This window comes from Pieris rapae, chromosome Z (assembly GCF_905147795.1).
Source record: "Pieris rapae chromosome Z, ilPieRapa1.1, whole genome shotgun sequence".
Classification (NCBI taxonomy): Eukaryota; Metazoa; Arthropoda; class Insecta; order Lepidoptera; family Pieridae; genus Pieris; species Pieris rapae.
Genome location: NC_059534.1, coordinates 11,317,299 through 11,342,190, shown reverse-complemented (window position 1 = coordinate 11,342,190; position 24,892 = coordinate 11,317,299). Strand labels below are relative to the sequence as shown.

The 24,892-nt window shown below is 36.1% G+C and overlaps 3 protein-coding genes across 12 annotated transcripts; 1 reads left to right on the top strand and 2 right to left on the bottom strand.

Annotated features, from left to right (window-relative positions):
- Positions 1-90: 90 nt before the first annotated feature.
- LOC110995557 (sodium-coupled monocarboxylate transporter 1-like) lies at positions 91-7,300 on the bottom strand. Its single transcript, XM_022262770.2, has 13 exons — positions 7,100-7,300; positions 5,514-5,673; positions 5,203-5,320; positions 4,913-4,980; positions 3,845-3,999; positions 3,337-3,477; positions 2,951-3,169; positions 2,477-2,604; positions 1,779-1,921; positions 1,446-1,624; positions 923-1,043; positions 695-838; positions 91-535 (listed from the first exon to the last, which is right to left on the bottom strand). The coding sequence occupies exons 1-13, from the start codon at positions 7,279-7,281 to the stop codon at positions 476-478; spliced, it is 1,818 nt and encodes a 605-aa protein (XP_022118462.1). The 5' UTR covers positions 7,282-7,300; the 3' UTR covers positions 91-475.
- Positions 7,301-8,420: 1,120 nt separating this feature from the next.
- Positions 8,421-14,534, bottom strand: LOC110995860 (voltage-gated potassium channel subunit beta-2-like). Of its 4 annotated transcripts, none has more exons than XM_045634155.1 (14): positions 14,484-14,530; positions 14,185-14,338; positions 13,131-13,207; positions 12,634-12,867; positions 12,423-12,516; positions 12,218-12,345; positions 12,068-12,147; positions 10,917-11,049; positions 10,689-10,834; positions 10,531-10,621; positions 10,345-10,460; positions 10,083-10,210; positions 9,866-10,010; positions 8,421-9,778 (listed from the first exon to the last, which is right to left on the bottom strand). In XM_045634155.1, the coding sequence occupies exons 2-13, from the start codon at positions 14,316-14,318 to the stop codon at positions 9,917-9,919; spliced, it is 1,455 nt and encodes a 484-aa protein (XP_045490111.1). In that variant the 5' UTR covers positions 14,319-14,338; positions 14,484-14,530; the 3' UTR covers positions 8,421-9,778; positions 9,866-9,916. The 4 variants fall into 4 exon arrangements, with proteins under 4 accessions (XP_045490111.1, XP_022118942.2, XP_022118922.2 ...); XM_022263250.2 differs by lacking the exon at positions 14,484-14,530 and adding an exon at positions 13,816-13,894 and having other exon boundaries at positions 14,185-14,265; XM_022263230.2 differs by having other exon boundaries at positions 14,185-14,534.
- A 351-nt stretch (positions 14,535-14,885) lies between these two features.
- Positions 14,886-21,048, top strand: LOC110995788 (voltage-gated potassium channel subunit beta-2). Of its 7 annotated transcripts, none has more exons than XM_022263152.2 (15): positions 14,886-15,154; positions 15,364-15,476; positions 15,625-15,778; positions 16,611-16,687; positions 16,894-17,127; positions 17,223-17,316; positions 17,440-17,567; positions 17,641-17,720; positions 17,799-17,931; positions 17,996-18,132; positions 18,210-18,300; positions 18,377-18,492; positions 18,674-18,801; positions 18,873-19,017; positions 19,095-21,048. In XM_022263152.2, the coding sequence occupies exons 3-14, from the start codon at positions 15,636-15,638 to the stop codon at positions 18,964-18,966; spliced, it is 1,455 nt and encodes a 484-aa protein (XP_022118844.2). In that variant the 5' UTR covers positions 14,886-15,154; positions 15,364-15,476; positions 15,625-15,635; the 3' UTR covers positions 18,967-19,017; positions 19,095-21,048. The 7 variants fall into 7 exon arrangements, with proteins under 7 accessions (XP_022118844.2, XP_022118817.2, XP_022118852.2 ...); XM_022263125.2 differs by having other exon boundaries at positions 15,364-15,501; XM_022263160.2 differs by lacking the exon at positions 15,364-15,476.
- Positions 21,049-24,892: the final 3,844 nt, after the last annotated feature.

Sequence of the window (24,892 nt, the reverse complement as noted above, 5' to 3'; positions counted from 1 at the left end):
TCTTCGTTCTCCTGTGATGTCGACTAACCTTTTTGATAATTCCCTAAAAAGCCTTAACGCGCTAGGACCCCACGGACCAAGGCTCTCGACACCGAATGGGACAAAATCATATAAATTAGATTCCTGATTTTCTGATAATATATTACCAACACATATTTATTTTCCATTATAATGAGATAAACACTTGATATATCTTTTATTTTTGATCGTTATCAAAATCTTGATTTGGATCATGTGCAGCGAAGCTTTTGTACTATTGGCAAAGGGAGTAAAAATAAAATATTATTTTAACACCATAAATATACTAAAATTACTTAAGTAATAATAGAATACATACGCACATTTCAGCGTCGGGCAGTATTAGTGTTACAACATACAATTTATTTACATTCTCTTTAATTTTTTCTTAAAGTTAAGGGAAACTTGTTTTTAAAATAGGTTTTAGGATAAAAAAGATGAAAATTATGCAATGAAGTTATTGTCCAAGGGTTGATTTTTGTTTTTGTAAATCATCGATACCATCACGTTTTTCTTTCTGAAATAAAAAAAATATTAGATTTTATAAAAAAGAAGAAAAACAGAAAAAATAGAAATAATTTTGACTTTGTCAATTGTCATAAGTGTATAAATAAAACCTCATAGCCAAGAAACAACCTCAATGCTGTTAACATAAGCTGTGTAACTAGAAACTGACCATGAAGGCAGCTTGTGCACACAACTCCTCCATTTCTCTGGCGTGTAACTCTATGTCATGTTGCGTAAGCCTCGGTCTGATACATTGAGGGCTTTGCAGTGGCAAAAAGCGGTGTATCACCGGCGTTAAAAGATCTCTATGGACCTGTAATTAGGTTTACGAGTTCATTGTTAATATAGAAAAGTAAAAACTTTTTAACCAATTAGTACCTTAACTAATAATACTTACCATAGCAGGGTCGTTTGGCTCAGTGAAGAACGACACAATGCTCCCAGTGATGACACAAACCAACATTCCAATTAAAGTATAGTAGAAATAACTTATCCTATACAAGAAAAATGTTCCGGATCTGCAAAACATAACTATTTGGTAACAGTTCATCAAATGTAAGTGACATTAATTAATTTCGAAGTCCAAGGTACCTTGGAATGAAGCGTCAACGTTTTTGGGCAGAGGACAAACAAGCAGGCGATTTTAATAAAGTGCTAAGCGCCATCAATGGACACTAATTGTAATGCCAGATACAGGACAGGAGGTCCCTCCTATCCTCTGGCTCCACAAAGATGGTACACGGCGGCAGCAGCACGGCAGAAAGTGCTTTAAAAGCTCAGGTATCGAGTAAAAGAGTCGAACGTGGCATTCTGTCCCGAGGTCCGACGACCTTATAGTAAAACCTTTACTTCTAAATAATATATTCGATACCAATGAAAAAAACCGAAAGAGGGTGGAGAGAGAGTGGTGGATTAAATACCTGTCAAATTCAACATTATTTTGTGACGTTATCGTAGGAAAGGTAATATTTCCCGGACATCCGGCCACACTGACTGGTTTAGGAACGAAAACGATTTCACCTCGTAACATCGCCGCCTGTGTTCCTAGTGACATCCAACCAACCAGGAGAGTGGATGTGGTGCCTCCTGCTAGCGCACCCTGGTGTATAAAAACAATATTTGGAGATTATTAATATTATCATTAAAAAGAAAGCCTTTGTATTTTATAACTTATATACCATCGCCATTTGTTTTGATTTTAATTTAACCCAATGTAATTTAGTGGAGATTTAAGTTAATTCAAGTGTAATTACAGTGGCATTAATCCAAGGCATAAAGAGACCCATCGTAAAGAGACCAAGCAGGCTTCCGGCCGTGATGCCAGCAAGACTTTTCCCGGCTTGGATGAGAGCACCCATGTGTTCCACGAGTAATACTAAAGCCACACACGTTGCTCCTGAAAAGAAAAAAATTGATAAAAATTAATTTTATAATTTTACCTTTTTACTTCCAATAATAATGTAATACTAGAATTATCTAACTGTTTTGTTTGTGCAAATTTCATAAGTATGTAGCCAAACATCCTTCTCTCTCTTTCCCTGTAGTCAAGACAAAAACGTGTAATTGATAATAATAATAATAATAGTCATTATTTCCAAAAAAACTTTAAAATTTAGGGACGTTTTATTTAGTTAAGTTTTGGTTTGTCCACAGTTGGACATAGGCCTCCTCCATCAGGTTCCACTCGCGTCTGTCGCGGGCCAGGCGCGGCCAGGTAACCATGGCGACGGCGATGATGTCATCTGCCGTCGATATGTCATCAGCGTCGGCGCGGGCGCTCCGTAATTGATAATCAATTACAAACTATGGAAGAGTAGGCCTAATGACAAGATATATTTTCGTTTCTGAGATAATCTGTGTGTCAGTAAACTATGTTTACTATTTTTAACAGATTGAGACCCTCAGTCTTGCTTGATTATGAAACCTTAATATATAGCTTTTTACTACTTACCTATGATAACAACAATTATTTTCATTATAAAACTTGCAGTTTTTTCCGAAATTGGTTTGTTATACGCCGGTCTGATCAGGTCTTCAAATATGACACCACACATGGAATTGAGACCGGTCGACATTGTACTGGAATAATTTTCAAAATAATATTCAATTAAACACAAAACCTTCGTATGAGACGGAAGAAAATAGGTTTCACTTCTAAGTAATTCATTAGCGATTGCTAATATAACATAGTACACTTTTCTAAATAGTGTACTTTAAATTAAAGAACCGAGATTCAATGAAGTTAATGTATTTATCTTAAATATATTAAAAATTAAATAGATAGAAAGTTCGATAACGCCAACAGAAGCTATGTGCACGTGGGTATTTCGCTGAAAGAATTTTTCAGTACATGGCCATCTTTTCTATATCAATAGTATTTTATAAATAACGAATCAATACATATTAATTAAGAATGATATGTAACCTCAAGGCTGCACTAAACACGCCGCTCATGAAGATCCCGGGGAGGGCAGGAATGGATCCAGTGATGGTCATCACCAAGTAGGGGAGAAGCTGGTCACTCTTGCGGATGGCGCCAGTTGTCAGTGGGTCACAAGAGGCAAACGTAGCATACACTACGAGACCCGTGTAGCAGCAGAGGGAGACGATCACGTAAATACCCACCGCCATTATCAGGATCGTTCTAGAATTCAACAATTATTCACGTTTCTCATCTTTACGCGTTTTCTTTTTAGTTTATGCTTTCAGATCCTTCAAATGTAAAGACCTTCTAATTCCGAACTTTTGGCAAAACCCGTCCAAGTAATACAGAGATGGTTTGCATTTATAAAGGTTATGGAAAGTATATACATGCGTGCTTTCTTCAGCGAAGGAAGGGCGAGACATCTCTGCACCATGGCCTGATTGACGGAGCAGGATGCTAGCCAACTGAAGTAGTTTCCAATAACTGTAGTCCAGAAGGTGTGTCGAATTGTTGGGTTCGGGTCCATACTGAAAGTCAATAATTTCTTGTAAGCCTGAAATAAAAACGTCGGCATCTATTTTATTAATAATGTTTTCGGAAATACATTTTCCATTGAAATAAATTTTATTGATCAAAAAGTATATTTAGTTTTTTATAAAATTTTGTACTCATGACAAAGAAAAGGAATAATTAATATGATTAGTTACATATATATATAGTTATATATACATTTTAACTTTTAAATTAAAACAACGGTGTCCTAAATGAATAACTTTGTTTAAAAAGCTCTAAAACTCAAACCCTTTATAAATTTATTTTTTGAATAATAGTTAAAAACGTTTGTTATTGGTTACAAGCTATGATAAGATTAAAAAAAATCACATAACTACTAACTTAAAGAATTCCAAACGATCTCCCTCCTCATTAATTCTCATCACCTCTCCTACACCTCCTAATCGCCACGTCCCATATACCACGATGAAGATGACTCCAAAGTACATCAATATGGTTTGAAGGGTATCCGTCCATACAACTGCTTTGATGCCGCCCTGAGTATTATCAAGTGTTATTTTTGTCCAAATATTTTTCGTTCAACATATTGTTATAGATAAAAGACGCCTCACATGTACTGTAATCAAACCTACATCTGTATTGTATATGTCGCCATACAGTAAGTTGATAAACGTCGTAATCAAGGTTATAAATGATACACTGTTCTACTCAGACGTATTATGTCTGTGAAGGTTCTACTTGAGATGGGAGTTCCTGAACACCTAGTAGCTTTAATACAGAATTTGTACATCGAAAACCGTTCCATCATCAGGATGGGCACTGAATACTCCAATGTGAGAAGAATTGGGTGAAGGTTTTTCCAGTAGGCAGAAAGAGAATAGCAAACTTACGGAATGCCGAAGACACAGTTGTTCTGGCAAAATACATGGAAGAACTGTTCCAAAGACTCGAGCTAAAAAGTAGGAACATAGGCCTCGCCGGCCCAGTGAACAGAACAAAAACTAAACTGATGTTAGTGGATCGAGCCAGTAAGCTTCCATGAGCCACTTGCAACATTCCTGGAATTAAGAAGCGCTGGACAGAAACCGATGGAAGCACATAGTCCACTCTCGATGCTTCGTTGCTGACCGGCGCTCAGACATGAGCTGCCGATTAAAGAGAGTAGATGACATATGTCAGGCTCAGAGTTGTCGTTCACAGATAAACTACTTGCTTTTATAAAACTTTGTTTGCTTCCTGTCCTATGACTATTATACAAATAAAGTAAGTTTTACACGACCCTTAAAAAAATAATATACATAAGAGTTAATTATAACATAAAAGGGACGAAGTGAGATTTCATAAGAAAATTACTATCATGTTTATCTAATTTTTATCGGATTCTGAAGGATGGAAAAGTTATTTAGCTTTTGATCTTAGCCCAAAAGATTTTTAACAAAAAAAACTTACTAATGTAGTGTAGAAGATGCACACAAGGCACACGATTGGTGTTATCAAGTGTAGATTAATACCCGTTACTGTAAGAAATATAAGTTTATCATTAATTTTTCACAGACTACGTAATGAACTTGTAGATATATGTAACCACTTTGTAAACCCTCTAAACTAGTAATTCTAAGTGATAACTATACTGGAAGGGCTGAACCATATTCTTAAGGGTTTGAAACGCAGTGGCAAGCCTCTAGGCGTATTTATCCTCAATGGAAAGCAATGGGCGGTGGGTCTAAATCTAGACTTACCTTGATTAAAAGCGAGTGCTGGCACATATATGACGATCGGTATGTAGAGTAACATTTTTATAATAAATATTATTGAACCCAACAACTGCACATTCTGGTTAAATCGGAGACGCAAGTACTGCAATCAAATTGTCCAATCCAAAAAAAAACAATTAAGCCAGTAAACAATTTACTTTTACTACAAAACAGTTCTCTCTAGTAATTTATCAACACAAAATTGATTATCGATAAAGGAGTGCGTATGTGTTACAATTACATTGTGTAGCAAAACTAATAAAGAACTTAAAATTGACAGCCACTCCGGAACTTACCTCATAGGTAGACGTTATTTGTAAGTTATAGAATACTGGTAAGTAGACGATTGCTATGGTTACTGACACTATCCACTCAGATAATACAATGGCCCAAAGTTGCGTGCCATAGGTATACATCTCCGCTGGCAGACCGAGTAATGATATGCCCGATACATAACTGAAAAAAATATATAAAGGTTTGTGCTACTCGTAACTCCGAAGGGATGCGTTCCCAGCTCCGATGCGTATACCGAATATCGGCCCACAACTTATATGTATAAATCCTAACATGAGGATATTAGATTTTTTGTAGTTCCTAATATTATATAGATAACATTAAGGTTGACCAATTTGTTTTATATAAAAAAATACTTTTTGCACGTCTCAATTATCTAAAAATACGATTCTATTATTAGCTAAGCCATGCTGTGTAGGCAGGCGGATTGAGCAACGTGACCAATTGTGGTCCCCAGTCGGATGTCTATATTAATAGCTCCTACAATTGAGTCTCAATTCCTCACACCGTCTACTTGCAACTACTACTACTCGCTTCGAGGCCAAACTGTGTCTGAATCTAGAGGAAACTTTAGAATCACTTTCTACAACCAGTCAGTTTAATATACATATTAAAGGCTTAAAGGTTTGGTTTTGACATAATCATAGGCATATTATAAAATAATTCAACATACAACAAAACCTGCACTTGCGGGCTACGTTCGTGACTTAAATATAAAATTGTTGACTCTTATTATTCTTATTCGTGACTTAAATGACAACGAAAAATAACTAATGTCAGCATTCTGTGACTACTTGTTTGTAACGTTTTATGATCAGTTCATAATGGATATAAGAATCGTCGTCATGTCACTACCGCTTTAACAGAACAGCTGAAAGCGCGTGGAGCCAAAACTGCGGGGTAAACGACGCCGGGAGAGGCATTTGCTAAAATAATGCAATAAAAAACAATGTGTCGGAATAAAAGCCTTCTGAAAATAATTCTGTTGTCTCGACCTATAACTATAGTACTATTAAATAAAAATATGGCTCTATACGTATAGGTACTGTATACATTAAAAAAAGTAAGAATTATATATTTATTATCTTCTTTCAACTGCATACAAGTAAGAGGGTTGAATTAGAAAATTTGATTATTATTAATTATTTATTATAAGTTCGATTAGTTGTAATAAAAAAGCTAGTTACTCTTCATTTTTATAGTTACCAGATGAGTTAATAAAATAATTTTAATGGCTTTTTGTTTCTTATTTAGTATCTGAGCTTTTGACTAAACTTATTTCCTTCTTGATCCGATAGAGTTATATGTATAAATCGTATTTAACGATTAAACTCCACGCGATGAAGTACAAACTTCCAAAAGCTGTTCAGTTATATCAAATCGCATGCAAACATATCATATATAATACCAATAAAAAAAAGTTTTCTTCAGCAGTTTTTACATTATTATTTTCCTATACAAGATTTTAAAGCTAAGTCAGTGTCGTCTTTGGGTAGCCCTTCGGTACTTGCTTACCTGAGAAATTAAATTAAACCAAGCCTCATGTTCTAGATATTTAAAGCACTCATAAGTCAAGTTAAAGTCTTACCTAGCTATTAATGACATGGATATAGGAAACATCCCCATAGTCTTCCCGCCCATTAGGTATTCGGAGGTAGTATTCTGTTTCCGTTTAGCGAAGAAAGCAAAATATATACCGATGAATGCTGACAGGGCCAACATCGCGCCAAAAACGAGATAATCCAGCCAGTTGAAATATACCACATCCATGACTGACCGTGCCCGTGGCCACACAACGTTTGATTCAACAGGCTAATGATGCCCTCTTCAAGAAAACTTATTCCCCAATAACGGGATAATATACTAGTAACCGCAATATATATGCCATTTACTTGGTGAAGAGTACCATTTACCACTCAGGATAAAGCGACTTAAAGTGTTCGTGACGACTATTTCTTCAAAACAAGTTTAAACCTATTTTTTAAACAACACAGAGATACACCACAAGAGAACATTGCATTTTTTGGTGTTTTCGTATAGACTTCAAATCGAGTTAAGGAACAATCTTACCAAGTCATGGGTCTAAACTATCCAGGTCTGAACCAAAGCTGAAAATTGAATCCATTTACCGACCCGTAAATCTACATACTTGGAAATTTGTTCCGAATCTGATCAAAAACTTTGACACTTTTAGTAATTAATTTTTTGTTAATTTTCTATTTAGATATTACCGAGAGTGGAATTGTTGTTGTTGGCACTTAACTGATATTTTGAAACCATTTTATCTTTCAATCGGATTTGCAATGACAGATTTCGATCCTTTCTAGGAGAAATGGCTTCGAACCCTTTAACCCTAAAGTCGCGGGCGTTCGGCCGGCCCACACGGAGAACCGACAAAAGTCATGCCGAAAACGGAATGTGTTTAAGCAAGTATTTGATATTTTACCGGTATTGGGAATACCGGTAAAATATGCGAAATTCTCTCCTTTTTTAGTATATGCTACCTTTCCCCAGCTCCTCCTCGTAGGCCCGGCGCACCGCGTATCAGCTAGTCTGATAATAATGTAATACAAGCCACCATTTATAGATCCTGCACATCCTTTGGATATGGCAGATTGTGCTGTGCTAGCAACACAATGAGATTGTAAGAGAGTATTTGCTGTCGAGATTCAAGTCCATAGCAGTGATGAACTAATTGAGTTTCTACAAGCTGTCGTAACACGCTAGATCAAGGCAGTTAATGGTGCCTTACTTTGTAACAGTTCTCAGGAAGCGATTTTTCAATACATAGCTGTGATCCAGTGAAGGATTTTTTAGAAGGACCTCTGTGACCCAAGTCCTAAACTTTCTACATGCAATATAACTTTCTATATGGAATATAATATAAAATGCAATTTAATATTGTATGCTTTATTAGATTTCGGAACCAGTGTAAAGTTTACAATTGGGGCCTAGGGTCAATGTGACAAACATTATGAACATTATATACTGGCGTGGCTTTTGCTAAGCTAATAGCAAAATAATATTTTATGTGAAATATTAGCAATTTTTATTTATGATAAAGAGTTTTATTGTAAATGTATAATAGTTTCCAATATATTATCATATATATCCGATATCAAAAACAATATATTATATATATCTGTTATTCTAAATTTTATATAACCTTCTATTGTGTATGTATTGATGTGTAGACAGGTAATTGCACTACAGCACGAAAAAAAGTTAGATATATTACAGTCTATTTCACAAGAAGATTAAACCATCGCCTGGTAGCTCGTAGTATTTGGAAATATTGTAATGTTATAGGAATATACATAACTTAGATATGAATATACTTCAATAATATATGAGTATTTAGGTTCTTTGTGTTTGTTGTGTAATAGATTATAGTATTACGAAGCTACTTTAGGCTATGTTAACTGACCAAAATACTTAATTACAATCTTTATTGGAAGCAACAATTTAGCATTTACATCAAAATATAAAAATATTAATTAAATGAGTTTTTATAAACTACTTATAATATTATTCCCACTCCATCTGTACAAGGCACTCGTTTTCAACAATTTTGTGTGGGAGACAGTTTAGGTAATGTAAGGAGTGCAGTCAATCAGAGAAGACATGATGAAAAATCTTACCAAGTTGTAGGTAAAGATAGGTGTGAAACTGTATGTGTTAACTGAAATATCTCCAGATCGACTCAATCTTCTTTCCTTAAGTAAATTCTTTCTCAATATTGCTTTTTCACTAAGATAAGAGAGAAAACCGGGTTTGTTTAAGGAAGACTTACAAGCGCCAACATAAAAATACTTTTTTAATTTGCTTAATTACCTTAATAATACTAAAGCAATATTTAACTTTCCATCTTTAGTCTTAATAGTTACTTTTTCATATTATGGCACCTTCGTGAATACCAAGCAACTAAAAGTTACCCCTAATAATAATAAAAATTCAACCCCAGCTCCAAATTGATATTTTCTAATCACACGTCAGCAGGTGATCCCAGATTAAATCTTGACATCTTGCGATCTCGGGAGCCGGACAGCTGCCCTGACGAGGAGCGCTGCAGCGAAGCAGAGCGAGACCGGGACGAATCCGACTTAGACTTCTTTACCTTGCTGCCTCCCGAAGCCGGCTGCTTGCCCTTCAAGGAAGATACAGACACTACTGTATCTGAGGTCACACCATCCTGTTCCACGCGCCGGATAACCTCACCGGCATTATTTAAAAAGAACTTTGGCTTTGTGTCCTTCAGCAGCGAGTCCTGTAATATTAAGGAGCAGTCTAGTATTATTAACTTATGGATTATAAAGAGAGTTCTGAACTGTTAAAAATTCAGTCTAAAGCTGACCTTAGATTTACTAGACTTGGAAGCCATGTCGGAGCTTCCTTTCCACCAGGATCATTGAACCGCACAACCCTTTACGTCTGCCTCCTTCTCAGGGCTAGCAACGTTGGCTTCTACGTCCTCTTCTTTTGGTGTCTCCGCACCATCACTGCATATGCAAACGTTAATTTTAGCAATAAGATATAATGTATTTTTATTACTTAAATGTAAACTAACTTACACAGAATCTGGTTTAGCATTCTGTAGATTTCTCATGGCCAATGTGGAAATCATTGGTGGGCGCTGAGGTTTGTTCGCAAGAATCCTCTCGATATCCACTATCACGGCAGGAGACAATTGTGGTACGATCTGAATGTTTAATATCTTTTATTTATTAATATAATTTAATATTATGTAGTGTCACAGAAACATTGTTGGGTTTGATCAACGTTATCGTGTGCGACACAGTTCAAGAGTTAAAAATATGTTAATGAGTAATGTACCTGCAGAGCATGTATGTTCTCTTTGAATTGCTCAACACTTGTGGCTCCAAGAAGTAAACAGTTTACGTTTTCATTTTTTAGAGACCAAGCTAAAGATAATTGACGTATAGAACAGTCTGAAAAGATAATAGAACAACAAGGTTTAGGAAATACAAGCGTCGATAGCGATGAATCATATATACTTACTTAAGGCGTTTGCTAGGTCTGATAAAGCTTGCAGTTTTTCCTTGTAACTACGTAATTCTTCTGTTGTTGAAGATTCCTTGTTTTCAGGTTCCTTAAAAATACTTTATTGAATCGCTTACCTATATAATAATACCCTTATTAAGATCAGTATTACGCACTTTACTTACATCAGTGCCAGCCAGTTCTTCTTCCCACCAGCTGAAGGTGCTGTATTTCCGGTTAAATCGAGACTTGGCAAATAGTCCTGTTAACTCCTCGTGACTCATACCCTTGTCTGTAGTGAGTGCAGACCACACCATAGTGCCTATATTGTCAAGGTCATATCTGATATATATATCTGGAATCAAAATTGATACCTCTACCTAAAATGCCATCGTTTAACTCACCCACTCCAATTTTATGATACAGCTCGGGCATGTATAGTTCGGTCTTGTCACGGCAAAACATATGGTACTCAGTTTGCTCCACAACTGGCGTGCAACAATTGAAAGCCCGGCACTTCGAGTACGCGTCCATTATCTGAGAAAGAGAACATCAACTGATCTTCTTCTTTTCCTTAACAAATCTAGACATAGACATAGACATATCATTTATTACACACAAACACACACACACAGCAACACAAAATAACAATAATCAAAGAGAAAAAATTAAATAAAAGATATTTCATTTGTTTTTCCTTTTCCCATTCGATTCGTCTCAAGTATGTAATGCGTGTGTGCTGTGGTAATTGGCCCTGGCTCAGCATTATTCTGAGGAGCAGAATGTTCCACATCGCTGGTCATTCTGCCAGAGACCACATCATCATCACACATATAGTGTAAAGTAAATAAAAAGTACAAATACTCAGGTTGTTCAGTATTTACCGAAAGTTTAAGTTGGTCCAATATGGTGTAAATATGGACATGTGAGCGAGGTTGCATGGTAACACAAACCCGGGCGCATGCATTTTGTACCCTCTGGATCAACCTGTCTAAATGCTTTAGCAGTTAGACAGGGCCCGTTCACCGGAAGAGTCATATTAGTCACTAAGTCTAATACAAAGATCGACACTTAAGAAAGGTCGTATATTGTATAAAACCTTGAGACGTTAAAAGCAATAACGAACTACCTAATATTAGTGGCATAATCTTCGAACCAATGACTACCAATTCAACACCCAGATTTCTAGCCATTGGGACCTGAGCTATTGGCGAATTATTAACTAGAAGAGTGGTACTTAGTCTCGCGAGATCAGACATTTGCTTTCTGGTGCCGACCATAAGAAATTTGGACATTGTTGGATTTAAGAGGAGTGCGTTTCTATGGGACCAAACAGCAATGCGCTCCTCCAGTCCTTATTTATTTTTCGGGTGCAGTCATTGACACAAGCCCTATCAATAGAAAGATATATTTGCTAGTCATCAGCGTATAAATGATAGTGACAATTTACGTCTGCTGAATAGAGAATAAATAATAGGGATCCCAAAATAGATATAATACATATCTGACTTCTTACTACAATTCAAGACAACAAATTAACGAAACCTCAGAATACCTCAGATGGCGTCCAGCGCGCTGTCCCCCAGTACATCGCATAACCCTGATTCACGAGGTAGTTCATGGTTCGCACCAATTCTGTACGGAAAAAGTTCAGTCATTACGGTCAATATGGTTCGTCCATATTTAACGGATGTCCCTGTCATACCTTCCATTGGACAAACGTGGTCCACTTTATGTAGAAGGATAACGTCTATATACTCCAGTTGTAGTTTCGCAAGAGACGACTTTACACTCTCTATAATGTGCTTTCGAGACTGACCTCGTTCGTCAGATCTAAAATAAATAGGTACCTACAGTTGTGTTGTCCCCTGTGTTTCTTTTATAAACGTGTAGAAAAAACAATGACTCACTTCGTACTCCAATAAACCTTTATTGTAATAATGACGCTGGATCGTTTCACGTTCCTCTTTTTCAGAATTCTTCCCAAATCTACTTCGCCTTGGGCTGAAATCAAATTGCAAAATATTTATAAAAACATGAAAGCAAATGAGTTAAGGTTCAAAATTTCGTTTTGTTTGATTAAAAATTGTAAGGTCAATTATGTTTTTAAACGAGATTTACCGTAATGTGCTTCCGACAAATCAAACAAATTAATGCCACTATCAAGAGCTGTCATGACAAGGTCTTCAGCAACGTCTTCGTTAAGCATAGTCCACAGGCCGAGGCCGATATTGGGCACCCGCAGACCTGACTTGCCCAAGTTTTTGTAACGAAGTCCTGGAGTAACTGATGATGGCATACTTGCGTGGTTACCCATGTATACCGATGCATGACGAGACATATTGTTCCAGCTAGCTGTTAGAGTTACAACATATTTTATTATTTAACTAGGTTTACATTAAATTTTTAACTGGCATTGTGCCGAAGTATAAAGAAAACGAATCGTTTTGTTTAAATTATTCATAGTACTACAAGATGTATCACTAAACCATAGGAACTTAATGAATTGTGAAGGAAATACATCATTTATACCTGAGGTATTTTTCACCTTAGCTATAACTTTTGCCTATATTTTTTGGAAGGCGTCTGATGTTTGCTATCAATAATAATTAGAATACCTGGCTGAAATAAGTGCAGAGCCGAGTGAGTGCTGAAGTCGTCCATACAGTCCAGTGACGCAATGGGTGCTCGGCATCTGAGTACCATATTCACACGTTAATTTTCTATATACAATATCTGTTATACAATGGCTCAACGATAAAAAGTTATCCTGACTATTTACTGCCATATTTTACATTACAGAAAATATTAATTTATACTCTTAAAAATAACATAATTATGTTTCGTCTCTATTCAAGTAACTTTGCACATTCTTACTTTATATAAAATAGTTTTTTAAGAAATTCGCTTAAGGCCATTGCAGAAGATCTTTCTGTTGAAGAAAATATTTCATCCTAAATTAAATCCTAATAAATTATATAAAAATTTCAGCGTGCTAAGTAATTAATATCTACGTGGAGTATTTGTCAACAACTTATATCTGCGTGCTACATTGATTAGTTAATTGATAAATATAAACTACTTATACGTATAGCTAGATCTTAAAATGGCGGGAGAGGAAGGATTGTTTCGTGGTAACTTTAATGATAAACTTACCTTTACGCCGGCGTTGACATGAAAAGCGAAGCATACTACAGTGTGATAGCTGGCATTTTTATTACTCATTATAATAGTGATATGTTTTAATAATTATTTGATAAATATACCCATGACACAAAATATTATAATTAATATTAAAAGTACCGGAAACGATCGTGTGGTATATATCCAAGTTGGATTGCTGATTGGATTGTTGTTTCTTCGTTTTACCAGCCTTCCATAACTGTGCAACAAATGAATAAGCTAATCAATTAACGTCCCATTATATAATTCACAAGTTGCGAGCGATCAGAGCGTTATGTATCGATTTTTCGGTGACCTTGTTCTCCGGAAATGCGGTGTGACGGACATGCGACGTCCCGTGTCAGCTAGTGAAGTGGCGATGGGACCATATAGGGCAGTGCATTGCTGAGCATGGATGACGTCCTGTCCTTCGATCGCCTTGTCCGAGGGACGGTTCCAATCGAGGGACACGACGCTAGCGCTTGGGGCGTGGAATTGAGGGCGTGTTACCGGTATATGGTGGGCATTGGGTTGGAGTCTACGCTGACGCTGTCCGGTGGACCGAAGGGTGTGTGCGGTGTTTGGCGGCTGACCGTAGACTCGCTGCGCGACATGGCACTGTCTTTGCCCTCCCGCAGATCCATCCTTCTGATACCTAACTCATCTGAAACAGACACTCCCACGACTGAAGGAAGGGACGTAGCGGGTTAAGTCACACACACAACAGAAGCATGCACGCCCTAACATCTAGGACTAACGCGAGCCACACGATGATCTGAGCGGACTGCTGCTCCAAATTCAGTTCTCACCAGGATACGCGGCAAGCTCACGCACTGCGGTCTACCGTCTGCGGAGGAAAGGGTGGCGATTGCCGCAGCTATGCGCGCGCAGTACTAGTGTCTACTGCGCAAGGCTACTTGCTGTGACCTACACTCACAAGTCTATATTACTAAATTCCTACTATTATTACTGACTTCTCTTTAAAAAAACTTTAATGAACTATAACGCAACTACCAGGTGGACATACCCTATTATACTAATGTATAATAAGTTAGAGATTTTCGTTATTAAAACATTATCTGTAAACAGCTCGTCAGTTCTCTATCGATTTTAATAGAAATAAATATTTAATTTGGCACTTTATTAGGGAGTAATAATTAATCATTAGTATTGATCCAACGGAAAATCCGCACGGGTTGATGGTAAAAACAAAATTGACTAAAACCGGTAATATTACAAACTCTTAAATTACAACGAGAATTAAAGAAACTGAATACATTGCAAGTTCTATCTATCCATAATACATGATAGGTTGCGATGTAGTGAGTTCTTCATCCTTAGATTTAGTAATAATTTGGAACTGAGCCAAAATACCCAATGTTTCGCTTTCCGTAAAAATAACCCATACGTGATTTCCAGTATTCAGTACGAATAAACGTGTTTAGAAAGCTGCTTCGACATTTCAGGATTTATTATTATGGTAAATATCTTTATATTTTAGCAAAAAATTATGTTGTATGCTTTATTATTTTTTTATTACCTAATAAATATAACCACCGTTCCGTGTTAATTAGCAAAATACACAATTAGTTGTTGTCAAACTACAATACTGGATTTTTTAATTTTTTTCTGTAATTAGATATAAATAGAAACAAGATATTTTATTTATATAAGATTAACCAAAACCAGAGCGCATGTGCAGAACTCGCTGGAACTGCGTACGCATAGCTGGGGCAGTCGTCGCTCCTTCTCCGCAGACGGCAAACTGCAGTGCACAAATTCCTTGAGGGTTTAAGCGAGAGGTGATTCGAGAGCTGTACTCAGCCTGTGGGTAGATGTCGTATGATCTCCGTTAGTCCTAGATCTTAGTTAGTTAGACTGTGCTTGCTTTTCTACGTGTGACCTAACCTGCTACGTCCTTTCCTTCAACCGTGAGAGTGTATGTTTCAGACGAGTTAGGTATGAAGAGAACGGAGCAGCAGCAGGACAAAGGAAACACCATGTCACGCAGCGAATCCACGGTCAGCCGCCGCACACCACACACACCACTCGGTCTACCCGACAGCGTCAGCGTAGACTCCAACCCAATGCTCACCATATACCGGTAACGTCCTAGCCTCTGTGCCTAGCGTCGTGTCTCTCGATCAAGTGTTCATCCGACGATCGAAGGACAGGGCGTCAACCATGCTCAGCAATGCACGACACAGTAAAGTTCAGCGCCACTTCACTCGCTGTCACGGTCGACGTCGCATGATCCCCGCGGCTCATCTCTGGAGTGCAATCCATCGAGAGTGCTACGATGTGCTATGCTCTGATCGCTTGCTTTAAAGCGAATTATCCAATTGTCGTGAATATCAATTCCATAGAAAACACAAAAGCCAGGGGCCCGATTTGAACCCTCATAGTTCAAAGGTATCGGATTGTTGTCTTCTACCTTTGACATTTTTCTAATTACATTAGCCAGCCATCAGGTTGTAGCTAGCTTAGCTTTCATATCAGTGCCGTCGACGAGGTAAGTTATCATTAATATTACTTAACTTACCTTTCCTGACTCCCGCGTTTTTTTTTCACTTACTAAGCTTTATGGAGTTATAGAATTTAAGTAGAAAAAGAAAGGTACCTAGAGTAGAAATAGCTGTTTTTGCAAATATTTTGTTCTATTTAATTTTTATTTGTATAAAATTTTGATTTATATCGATACCGGTAGTATTAAATAACTAGCTACAGTAAACCCATTTTATATAATAATATAGAAGATATTATAGTGCTTGCAAATTAGAAAATAATTAGTAGTTATAAATATAGTTATTAATTTTATAATAAATTCAGGTTTATTATTTTTCAGCAATAACGTTATCCTTAGATAAAATGGCTAGTCATTTTCATTAATATGAAATATACTATTTAGACTTTTGATCTTGGAACGAAATACGCAGATGCCGAGCACCCATCGCATCACTGGATTGTATGGACGATTTTAGCACAAACTCTGCCTTACACTTATTTCAACCAGGTATATATTAGTTCCGAGCTTTTAACCTCAATTATTTGAAGTTATATTTTTTGTAAAACGGACAGTGTTTTCGTGAAGGATATGTTAAAAAATACTTCTCAGTCAAAGTTCATATGGCTTAGTCTATCACAAACCAGAACTCATATGGCCGAGAAAATATATATAACAAGATATATGTAAATTTAAAGTGTTTTGTATTTTTGTAGCCAGTTGGGAAAATATGGCACGTCAGTCGTCAGTGTACATGGGGAACCACGCAAGTATGCCATCGTCCGTGACTCCAGGACTTCGTTACAAAAACATGGGCAAGTCAGGGTTGCGAGTGCCCAACATCGGCCTTAGCCTGTGGACTATGCTCAACGAAGATGTCACTGAAGACCTCGTCATGACAGCACTCGAGAGTGGAATCAATTTATTTGATTTATCTAAAGCTCATAACCGTAAGTGTTTTTAAAAATGCATGCATTTTAATATATATAGATTATAGGTAGTTTAACACTTTTTTCAGTACACTAATAACTTTTAACGATTTTAGCACAAGGTGAAGCAGAATTGGGCAGAATTCTGAAGAAAAGAAACGTGAAACGGTCCAGTATTATTATTACAACCAAAATCTATTGGAGTACTAAGTGAGCTTTCTCTATTTTTTTCTTGTTTATTAGAAACTAAAAAAATATAACCCTGGGATTTTTTTTCAACAACTTAACGGCTGTATCCTCAAAGATACGTAAATAAAAGTGTTTTATTTCTAGGTGTGAAGAAAGAGGTCAATCTCGAAAACATATAATAGAAAGCGTGAAGGACTCGCTGGGGAGGCTCCAGCTGGAGTATATAGATTTAGTTCTTGTACATAAAGTGGATCCCGTATGTCCGATGGAAGGTAGGACCCTGCATTCTACATAATTAAGTCGATACTCAAGTATTGTGTCAATGTTACAAATTGCTTTCTGCAGAATTGGTCCGAACAATGAACTACCTCGTAAACCAAGGAATGGCGATGTATTGGGGTACAGCGCGCTGGACTCCATCCGAGGTAAAATCTACATTTTTCCTTATATTAAAATGTATCATGTAGTTGAACGATAACAATACAATAACATGAATTTCATAGATAATGGACGCGTACTCTAAGTGTCGATCTTTCAACTGCTGTACGCCGGTTGTCGAGCAGACTGAGTACCATATGTTCTGTCGTGAAAAGACCGAACTGTACATGCCAGAAGTGTATCATAAAATTGGAGTAGGTTAGTATATTAATTTTAGAACTGCAGGTATCCATGATCGATGGTAATCATTGTCTTTGTACAGGAACAATGGTGTGGTCTGCACTTACTACTGATAAGGGTCTGAACCATGAGGAGGTGGCAGAGTTATTCGCCAAATCTCGCTTCAACCGGAAATACAGCACATTCAGCTGGTGGGAGGAAGAAATCGTTGCTAACAATGTCAGTAAAGCAGTAATTGAACAACCTTTACTTAATATATTTTGTATAAAACATGCTGTAATGAGGTGTTTTTATAGGAACTCGAAAACAATGAATCTACAGTAGCCGAAGAATCACGAAGTTTTAAGGACAAACTACGAGCTCTCTCCGACCTAGCCAACGCCTTGAGCGAGTATAATTTCTAATTCGCTATAATTATAAAATCGAGTCAATAATATTTACTCCTGTCTCATTATGATTTCAGATTGCTCGATAAGGCAGTTGTCGGTGGCGTGGTGTCTTAAAAATGAAAATGTAAACTGCTTACTTCTAGGCGCTACAAGTGTCGAACAATTTAAAGAAAATATACACGCACTGCAGGTATCTTATTAATGAGACATGATTTATATTATATTATACGGATACATTAAATAATAGATCAACAACGGACAAAAACCAAACCACGATATTTTTTACTGCAGTGTTTTAAGTCACTTTTAATTTTTCAACTAACAGTTCATGTATTGTTGTATCTAATGAGTCATTTAATTTGATTTTACAGATCGTGCCTCAATTGTCTCCGGCAGTGATTATGGACATTGAAAAAATTCTGGCAAACAAGCCGCAACGACCCCCGATGATCTCAACTCTGACGATGAGAAACCAACAGAACGCCAAACCAGACGCTGTGTAAGTTAGTTAATTTAACCATGAATCTTTGCGTTCTAAGGTACTGCTTAACGAAACTTTTGTACATTCAGTGATGGCATAGAGACGCCGAAAGAAGATGATGTAGAAGCGAACGCTGTAACCCCCGAGAAGGAGGAAGTAGTCAAGGGTTGTGCAGTTCAATGACATTGGTGGAAAGGAAGCTCTGACACGGCTTCCAAGTCTAGTAAATCTAAGGTCAGCTTCCATCTGAACATAATATAAAAGTAAGAGAAGAATTATTACATAACACAGTCTTGTCCGTCATATTACAGGACTCGCTGCTAAAAGACTCAAAACCAAAGTTCTTTTTGAACAACGCGGGTGCGGTGATACGGCGTGTAGAACACGATGGCGTGACATCTGATACAGTAGTATCTGTATCTTCTCTAAAGGGTAAACAACCAGCATCAGGAGGCAGCAAGGGTAAGAAGTCTAAGTCGGAATCCTCTCAGTCTCGGTCTGCCTCGCTGCAGCGCTCTACGTCAGGGCAATTAGCGAGCTCCCGAGACCGTAAAATGTCTAGGTTCAATCTGGGATCACCTGCTGATGTATAAAGTATGAAACATGGTGGAACCCAGGGCTACATGATGGTCAGAAACCTTAAACCGTAAATAAGACATACATTTGTAATTATGTCACTCAAGGACAAAAACAGACATGGTTTATCACAAATTAGGTAGAAGTGTCAATATATACTTATATACAATATAAATTCGATAAGGATAAGTGGGGGCAAGATGAAAAATGGGGAAAGTCAAAAAATCCTCTATAACACCAATTTTAACGTATTTTTGGTGTTGAATTATTTTTTTAAATCCGCCAGTTTCTAACGTTCCAAAACATAGTCGAAGTTAGCTGCCCAGAGTGCTAGAAGTGATTTAATCTTACCCCGTGAACTGTAAATGTTTAATTACAAGATAAGTGCGACTGTTTCATAATAATATTTCACCATACAAAATCACATCAGAATACGGCATTTTTTTTTAATTTAGGAAATATCTCAACTTTCCATATTTAACCAAAAAAAATGACGGGGTAAAGTTACCAAGTTTCATTCAAAAATTCAGTTGTTCTCAAACTTTAACTGTTAGCAGGAAATAAATTGGCAACGTACCTAGTTGATACTTCCTATTTTATGACTATCTATAGGTTCATTACGGAATAACGATAATTAAAAATTAAATATTTTAAGATATAGATAAGATTTTTACTTAAAAAAACATTTTAGTTTTGCAATGACTTGGAAAGGTATCCATATCAGACATTGACAAAATTAATATTTAAAAAATATTTTATTAATGATGGTTGATGGTATATCGTGTAATAATACCGAATTATTTAATAATTGTAATTGTATTATTCAGTAACAATGCCTCGTAACTGCATCTGAAAAACGTTACGTGCAACATCGGGTTTCGTGAATGGCTTAAAAAACTGAGATGGCTAAAGTTTGAGAACGTCTTTTTCTTTCTTTCCCCGTTGGGCTAAGATTGATATATAAAATCAAATTAGTTAAATAGTTATTTTTTTACTTAACCCAGATGTGGGTGTTTGTACGATTTTAGATTTTTTTTAATCTTTCCTCGTCACGTTTTCATCTTTACCCTATTTTGTAGTCGTCTCTTTTTTTTATTTACTTATTTTCTCTGCTTTAATTTAATAATATGTTATTGATATGATAGAAAAGCATAGTTTTTGCTCGTTACTCATCAAAGCCATAAATTAGTACAGGTTAATATTTATTGTTTGTTCTACAAGAGGACCAAACACAACTCTGCTCATCTCATCAAAACCCGTTCAATCTTGTCCCCACTCACCTTTTAACATATTAACGTTTTGTTTTATCGTTACAAAAGAGAAAAAAACATATTGACTAGAAAATAAGTGCCTCCGTTACGTACCAAATTATGTATATTTTGAGGAAAGTAATTTATAGTATATCGTTTAGTACCTATGTAGGTAAAAATATTTTAGAAATTGTTATAAAGTTCTAGACATCATTTTTCATTAAATATTATGGTATAAAGTATATATTATAGCTATAAGGTCAAATAAATCATTACGCACTGTCTAACATATCAATTGTTATAACAATGTGATTGTAAATATAAATTTAAATTAAAGAGATAATTTTCAGATTTAGTTTTAGTGAGTACCATACGCACTGTTGTTTGACTTAACTAAATAATCCAATCAGTCTTTAAAATGTTTGTATATAATATAGTGTTAACCAATTCAATTTTTTTTCATTATACCTAAACTGCATAATATATTTTTACTGCCTGTAAGCTTTATACTAGCCGCCCTGCTTGTAACATTTTGATTTGCAATTTTATTTAGTTCAAAAATGATGAATTTTCCTTTCAAATAATTTATATTTTGTTGTAACTTATTTTTACAATTACAATTAATAAAACAGAGTATTCTTCATAGCGTCGTTAAAAGTTCAAATATCTCTGTATACCAATTACCAATAAAGGGTATTATATGGTTACTTTTTACACTGGTCGGGCAGATATTTCTCGGGCAGTTGTCGATGAGTACCGGAAGGGGCAACGCACAAGTTTGGGCGTTTTCCGCCAAAAGAACAACCTTTGTCGCTACTCCTCTCAAATGACTGCCGTTTGACTCTGTTGTCGATTCGGGTTCGATCGGGAACGGAGACTTTGGAAACTTCAAAAAGAGCGCGCGTACATTTTAAGTTTTTATTAATTTTATTTTCAATTTTAGTTATTTTTGCTTAAAATTTAGTGTAAATAGCATAATTTAAAAGTAGTGTCTCTTAGAAATGGAGCGTAACGAGCCCCGCCCTTCCCTCGTTACCATAATGTACAGTATAACTTATTCTTTCATAGAGTTTTTGAATATATTACCACCATTGCAACAATGTTTCAAGTTTTACCACTCAGCTGAAATCTGTAGCGGTAAACAAAAATTTTCAATTTGTGGAGGAATAAAAGGAGTGTGACAAGCTAACTGAGAATTGTTGTATAAATTGCAGCGGACCTCATCTAGCTATTAGCTACTACTAGCTATACTAGCTAAGTAGCTAAGAATGTCCAATTAAAATTAAGAAATTTATGAGAAAAAAAGAACAAAAACTAAATACATAGGTGAATAAATATGACTTTCCCCCACTACCAATATCAAAATCACCTGTAATAATGTAAATAAATCTGTAAAAAAGGCTGTGTATAATTCTGTAAACAATCCTATAAATAAACATTACACATGCAGAAAAGCCTTTATAAGATTCTTCTCATTAGGTACGCTCTCGCCAGAGCGGTCGTGATCGCTATGTGGTAGAAGGCGCAGATGTGATGCGCTTCACGACGTTCCGCCACCGCTGCCTATTTGAGGTCATCCTGCTGCACTGATTCAGTGATTCTCCTACAGCGGACTTAATCTGATCAGTCCAGCGTGTAGGTGACATGCCGCGCGGTCTAGTGCCTGCCACCTTCCCCTGGACGACAAGGCGTTCTATGGACTGATCGCCACGCCGAGATACGTGAGCGAGGAATGTAAGGATGCGAGATTGTACTGTTGAAAATAGACGCTGCTTAATACCAGATATGAGATATTAAAAATCAAATAGTCTCTTCGCAATAAGGGTGATAATTCACCTACTAAGTACAGTCAAAACAATTAGGGATGTCTTAATTAAAAATCTAAAACACAGTCTAAGTTATGTATTGCTCAATATAATATTCAAGGTGCAAATAGTAAAAAAACCCTACTCATTCAATTCTTGAAACAACAAAACATTGATATATGCTTACTTAACCAAACATGGCTCAAAGATAACACATTTTAAATACCAGGTTACAATATTTATAATAAAAATTCAAACAATAGTCATGATGGTGTGGCTATATTATTTAAAGCATACCTGAAGTACAATAACATTAACACTATATTCTATGAGGAGATTCAGACTGACTATATCTAAAGTAAGTGATAATTTGACTGTTCTTTGTGTTTAGTGTCCACCTAGTTACCATATGAGATTAAGGGCCTGTTTCACAATGTCCGGAGTTCCAAATAAGCTATTTGTTACTTATTGTTATGATAAATAGTATTTTTGCGTTTCACAACTGTCAGATAGCACTATACGTCATGAAATTCGAAGTATCTTATTTGGAACTTTTATCTTTCGAATAATTTATGTGTCGCATAGCTATTTGGCACTTTATCCATACATTGTGAAACAGGCCCTAAATATAGATTACCAAGGATAATCTTCCAAAACCAATTTGTAACTGGTGACTTTAATGCTCACCATATAGCATTTCTTTGTATATCTAGTAGGTGTCGAGGGCACAGCTTATTTAATGTTATTGATGACATAGATTTATATCTTTTGAACGATGGTAGATTTACAACTGTCAACAATCCCAGATAAAATTCTTCTGCTATTGATGTTAGATTCATCAGTGCCAGTCTTGCATCTATGTGAGAATGGTCTGTACATTACAATGACATGGGAAGCCATCATTACCCAACAATAACAGAAATATCCTTAACAATTCATAAATATCACATTGGTTCACCGGTAGACAGATTTTTATATAAAAAGTTTCTAAAACTACTACATTCTGATGATCTTATATTAACTTATAGTGCTCTCTGCTCTTGTTTGGATACATTTAATACCATGACAATACCTAAACCTACAAAATCAAACAGTTTCAAAAGCAGATTGCCAACACCCTGGTGGAATGATATTTGTGAACAAAGTGTCATTGCATCTTATAGTACTTTAAAATGTACCATCCATAGAGAATTATATTAACTATAAAAGTAAGGATGCACAAAAAAAACAATACCGGAGCAGAAAAAACTTGTTTGGATTAAAGTAATACTTACACTAGAACAACACCCATTAGTAAGACTTGGAATTTATTTAAAATGTTTAAAGGTGTTAAAACTGGCATTAGGTCATAGAGAGACGAATTTATTCCCACCTTTTTGGATAACTTAACAGATAGTCATTTAAGTGAGATTAGTAACTTGAATATTTATTTTTAATTAAAATAATGACATTCAAAATTTTTACTTTTCAGAATTTACAATAAGTTTACAATCTAGATGTAATACAACACCCGGCATTGATGACTCCCCTTATCTATTCATTAAACAGCTCAAAAATTATTTCTAGATATCCTCAATCTACTTTGTCTTAACAACTACATTCCATAAGCATGGAAAACACAGTGATAATCCAATACTCAAACCAGACAAATCACTAGAACTGACTAGCTCATATAGACCGATTTCCGTATCTACATGTTTTGACAAAATTTTTGAAACAATGAAATCCGTCTTGACTCGTAATTCGTATGTTGAAGCTATATATATATATATATATAATCTATATAGAAAATAATTTACATACTGTTTGTATATTACTTGATTAACCAGAGGCCTATGATAGTATAGATTCTGGTATACTTGTGAAAGTTATGTCAGGAAAGTATTAAGGAAAACATTTACATTCTGTGGACGAAAATGTGGAAGAAAGACCAGGGGGGTCTAGTCAAGATGGCTTAACAGTAGTGTATGTAGAAATGAAGCTGACAGCTCATGTAGACAGTTGGTAGCCTAAGCCCAAAAGGCGTTAGTCGGGATACAATAAGCATTAAGCGATGCCATGACATTGCTACGAAAAGACACAACGCTCACGCTTTTTGCTAGTCAACAGCTAATTAATGTTACAGCAGTGTAGAAAAAACTGCGTTTATCCGCCATGTTTTTGCGTGATCACCAAAGCGGCTGTTTGCAATAATTTAATACAGCAATCGCCATCTTTAATGGCTAAAGTTTAAAAAAAACGACGTCTAAACGTCCATCAACGTCTCTTGGCTACGAACGAAGCGTTTTCGACAGAGGAATTATCCAAAAGCGGTAATGTATGTAGAAAACTTTTCGACATCAATATGGCTACACCCCCTGGTTATAAAATTAAAAAAAGCTCGCGGAACGAGTACCCGAAATGTCATGAAACTTGTTTATTAAAATTCTATTCTAATTCTAATTCGTTATTATAACTACAAACTACCATACAGGAACT

Coding starts and splice junctions, on each gene's coding strand:
- LOC110995557 (XM_022262770.2), bottom strand. CDS start 7,281: ATGGATGTGGTATATTTCAACTGGCTGGATTATCTCGTTTTTGGCGCG. Junction 5,674..7,099: donor TCCATGTCATTAATAGCTAG/GTAAGACTTTAA, acceptor TATTTTTTTCAG/TTATGTATCGGGCATATCAT. Junction 3,170..3,336: donor TCGCTGAAGAAAGCACGCAT/GTATATACTTTC, acceptor GTTGAATTCTAG/AACGATCCTGATAATGGCGG.
- LOC110995860 (XM_022263230.2), bottom strand. CDS start 14,318: ATGGATCTGCGGGAGGGCAAAGACAGTGCCATGTCGCGCAGCGAGTCT. Junction 13,208..14,184: donor CCAATGCCCACCATATACCG/GTAACACGCCCT, acceptor TATGGTACTCAG/ATGCCGAGCACCCATTGCGT. Junction 10,211..10,344: donor AGAACATACATGCTCTGCAG/GTACATTACTCA, acceptor TTAAACATTCAG/ATCGTACCACAATTGTCTCC.
- LOC110995788 (XM_022263160.2), top strand. CDS start 15,636: ATGAAGAGAACGGAGCAGCAGCAGGACAAAGGAAACACCATGTCACGC. Junction 17,128..17,222: donor TTTATCTAAAGCTCATAACC/GTAAGTGTTTTT, acceptor TAACGATTTTAG/CACAAGGTGAAGCAGAATTG. Junction 18,493..18,673: donor AAAATATACACGCACTGCAG/GTATCTTATTAA, acceptor TTGATTTTACAG/ATCGTGCCTCAATTGTCTCC.